General features: G+C 58.9%; 1 protein-coding gene across 1 annotated transcript; it reads left to right on the plus strand.

Moving 5' to 3' along the window:
• Nucleotides 1-893: 893 nt before the first annotated feature.
• LOC147973544 (putative F-box protein At2g36090) lies at nt 894-2,099 on the plus strand. Its single transcript, XM_087522110.1, has one exon. The coding sequence runs from the start codon at nt 1,024-1,026 to the stop codon at nt 1,969-1,971; it is 948 nt and encodes a 315-aa protein (XP_087378236.1). The 5' UTR covers nt 894-1,023; the 3' UTR covers nt 1,972-2,099.
• Nucleotides 2,100-2,529: the final 430 nt, after the last annotated feature.

The raw sequence follows: 2,529 nt of genomic DNA on the forward strand, positions 1-2,529 counted from the left end.
GACTGGGTGTACGTATCAGACTGGGTGTATGTGCCCGGCCACGTGGACTTCAAGTCATCCACCTGCCCGTCCTTGTAGCAGCCTCCACTAACGCCTTCGTCATGGGTCATCTCAAACATCTGCCTGTTCGCCTCATCGTGTGACAACTCATCCGCTTGAGGCATACCCTCGAACAGCGCGCGGGCACCGAGTTTCTCCATGCCTAGTGTCGGCGTCCGGACATAGCCCAGGAGAAAAGCTCACGTGGTCACGCCCAGCGCTGGAATTGAACGTGAGGGGTCCCTGCTTAGCCCACTTTAAATATCTTGTACTTTCTTCGTCCTAAAAATAAGTGAGTTATACTAAGGTTGAGACATTTATTTTGGAAGCGATGGAGGGAGTATATGTATAAGCGCGGAAGAGGTAACCAATGTCTCCATCCATCTCACCCGAACCACAAAACCTAACCTATAGTTTACCGGCCGCAAGGCCAATCTGATTGAAGAGCCTGCTCCGGCCTGAGCTGCTGTATAGCTCAGTCGACGTTGACACTGAGCTTGCAGGTCAATGTGGCAGGCAGACGCAGTACAAGATGGAGCAGTATTTTAGTCGGAATCATAGCAGGAACGCAACTGCTTCAACCGGTTCTTTCCATTTGGAATCAATCCATGCAGCAAGGTGCGTCTCCCCCTTCGGCCGAACGTGCCCGGCGGCCTGTCGGCCTGTCATCGTGTCCTTCCGTTTGGCCGAGCGTGCCCGGGCTGTCATGGTGTCGTTTTCGCCATGGCCTAACACCAACAGGGAGGGAAGACACGACAAGGCATCAGCAGACGGATACGGCGCCAAATAAACTATTCTTCTTCATGGAAATGAAACAGGTCCTGCACGCCTATAAAACAGCTCTTGCTCGCATATTGCTAGCCATCGCATTCCCGCTCGACCGGCGTCCGGAGTTTGGAGAGTGCTGTTTGATCCACCTCTGGCCGCTCCCACTTGTAGTAGTAAGAGCAGAGTCAGTCGACGCACCGTCGGGACGCCAGCAAAATGCGGACGACCACCGTTGAGGATTTGCCTGCCGACGTGCTGGCCTGCGCGCTGCGCCGCCTCGACGGCCCGTCCCTGGCCGCCGCGAGCTGTGCTACGGCAGGTCTCCGCGCCATCGCCGCGGACCCGGCGACGTGGCGCGCCCTCTGCCTCGCACAGTGGCCGTCGCTGGGCCTGGAGACCCTGCAGCAGCACAACATCCTTGGCTCTGCGGCCGTCTCTCCACCACGCCTCTTCGCTGACGCCTTCCCCTTCCCGTCCACTTCCACTTCCACGGAAGCCGCGGCCGATCAGTGTCTCCCCGGTGAGCTGATCTCCGCCGTGGACGTGTACCACACTGAGAATGGAGCGCCCCGGCCCCTCTTCTCACGGGTCGTCGAGGCCTCCACGTCGTCCTCGTGGTTCCTGGCCTCGCCCTTCCGCGTGGACGCCGTCGAGTGCAAGGACCCGGTACGGATGGCCTCGGCCTCGTTCTCTCCGGCGGAGCTGGAGCTGAGCTGGATCGTGGTGGACCCCCGGAGCGGGCGGGCGGTGAACGTGTCGAGCCAGCGGGCGGTGGCCGTGGACAGGCACTGGTACACGGGCGAGACGCTGGTGCGGTACGCGGTGGTGCTCGGCGGGAGCAAGTTCGAGGCCACGATCACCTGCTCGGAGGAGGCCGGATGCCTTAACCTCAGGGAGGTCAGCCTGACCGTCGAGGACGCCGACGGCGCGGCAGTGAGCGGCGAAGGCAGCCTGCGGCTCCTTGCGGCTGCGATGGAAGCACCGAGGAGCAAAGCAGGGGAGAGGGAAAGAGAAGAGGCCAAGAGGAGGTACGAGGAGTTCGTGAGGAGCAAGAGGGGGCGGAAGGAGTCCAAGGCAAGGCGGGAGGTGCTCGTCGACTTGTGCTGCTCCGCCGTCAGCGCCGTCGCCGTGCTCAGCTTCCTCGCCTCCGTCGCGCTACGCTAGAGTCAGGGACCGGACATGCATCTGTACCTCGTGAAACATGTACCGCAGTTTTTCTACTAGAACAGATGAGCAAAAAAAGTACAGAGATTTGACTACTGACAGTGAAGCGAACAATCGAATTTCTTTTTACTGTTGGGCCTGAAAATCCAGGCAGTTGACGGTGGTCTACTCTGCTTGGACTATTCTGTCAAAATAGTCACCAGGGGAGGCTAAATTTCGTGTTTTGACCCTTTTTGCATAGAAATTCAGAATTTGACCCTTGTTAAAAAGAATTTCGGGATCTGATACTTTTTCCTGCCGCTAGGGGTTCTGGCGATAGGGTTAGACAGCCTACCGCCAGAACCTGCGGCGGTAGGATACTTATCCACGTCAGCAGCGTTAACGGTCTCCGTCCCACCCTACCGCCGCTGGTCCTGGCGGTAGGGTTTAGGGCAGTTATAAGCCGTGGGCCGCCCCACCCCTCCCCCTTCTCCCCCCAACCAGCCGCCCCAAGAACAGAGGAGTTCTTCCTCTCGCCCCCTCTCTCATCTCCTCCACTCCCCCCTCTGATCTTCATCG

Source organism: Triticum urartu, chromosome 5A (genome assembly GCF_056163025.1).
Source record: "Triticum urartu cultivar PI428250 chromosome 5A, HENAU_Tu73, whole genome shotgun sequence".
In the NCBI taxonomy this organism is placed as follows: domain Eukaryota; kingdom Viridiplantae; phylum Streptophyta; class Magnoliopsida; order Poales; family Poaceae; genus Triticum; species Triticum urartu.

Excerpts from the sequence above, each read along its gene's own strand:
- LOC147973544 (XM_087522110.1), top strand. The coding sequence starts at position 1,024 with ATGCGGACGACCACCGTTGAGGATTTGCCTGCCGACGTGCTGGCCTGC.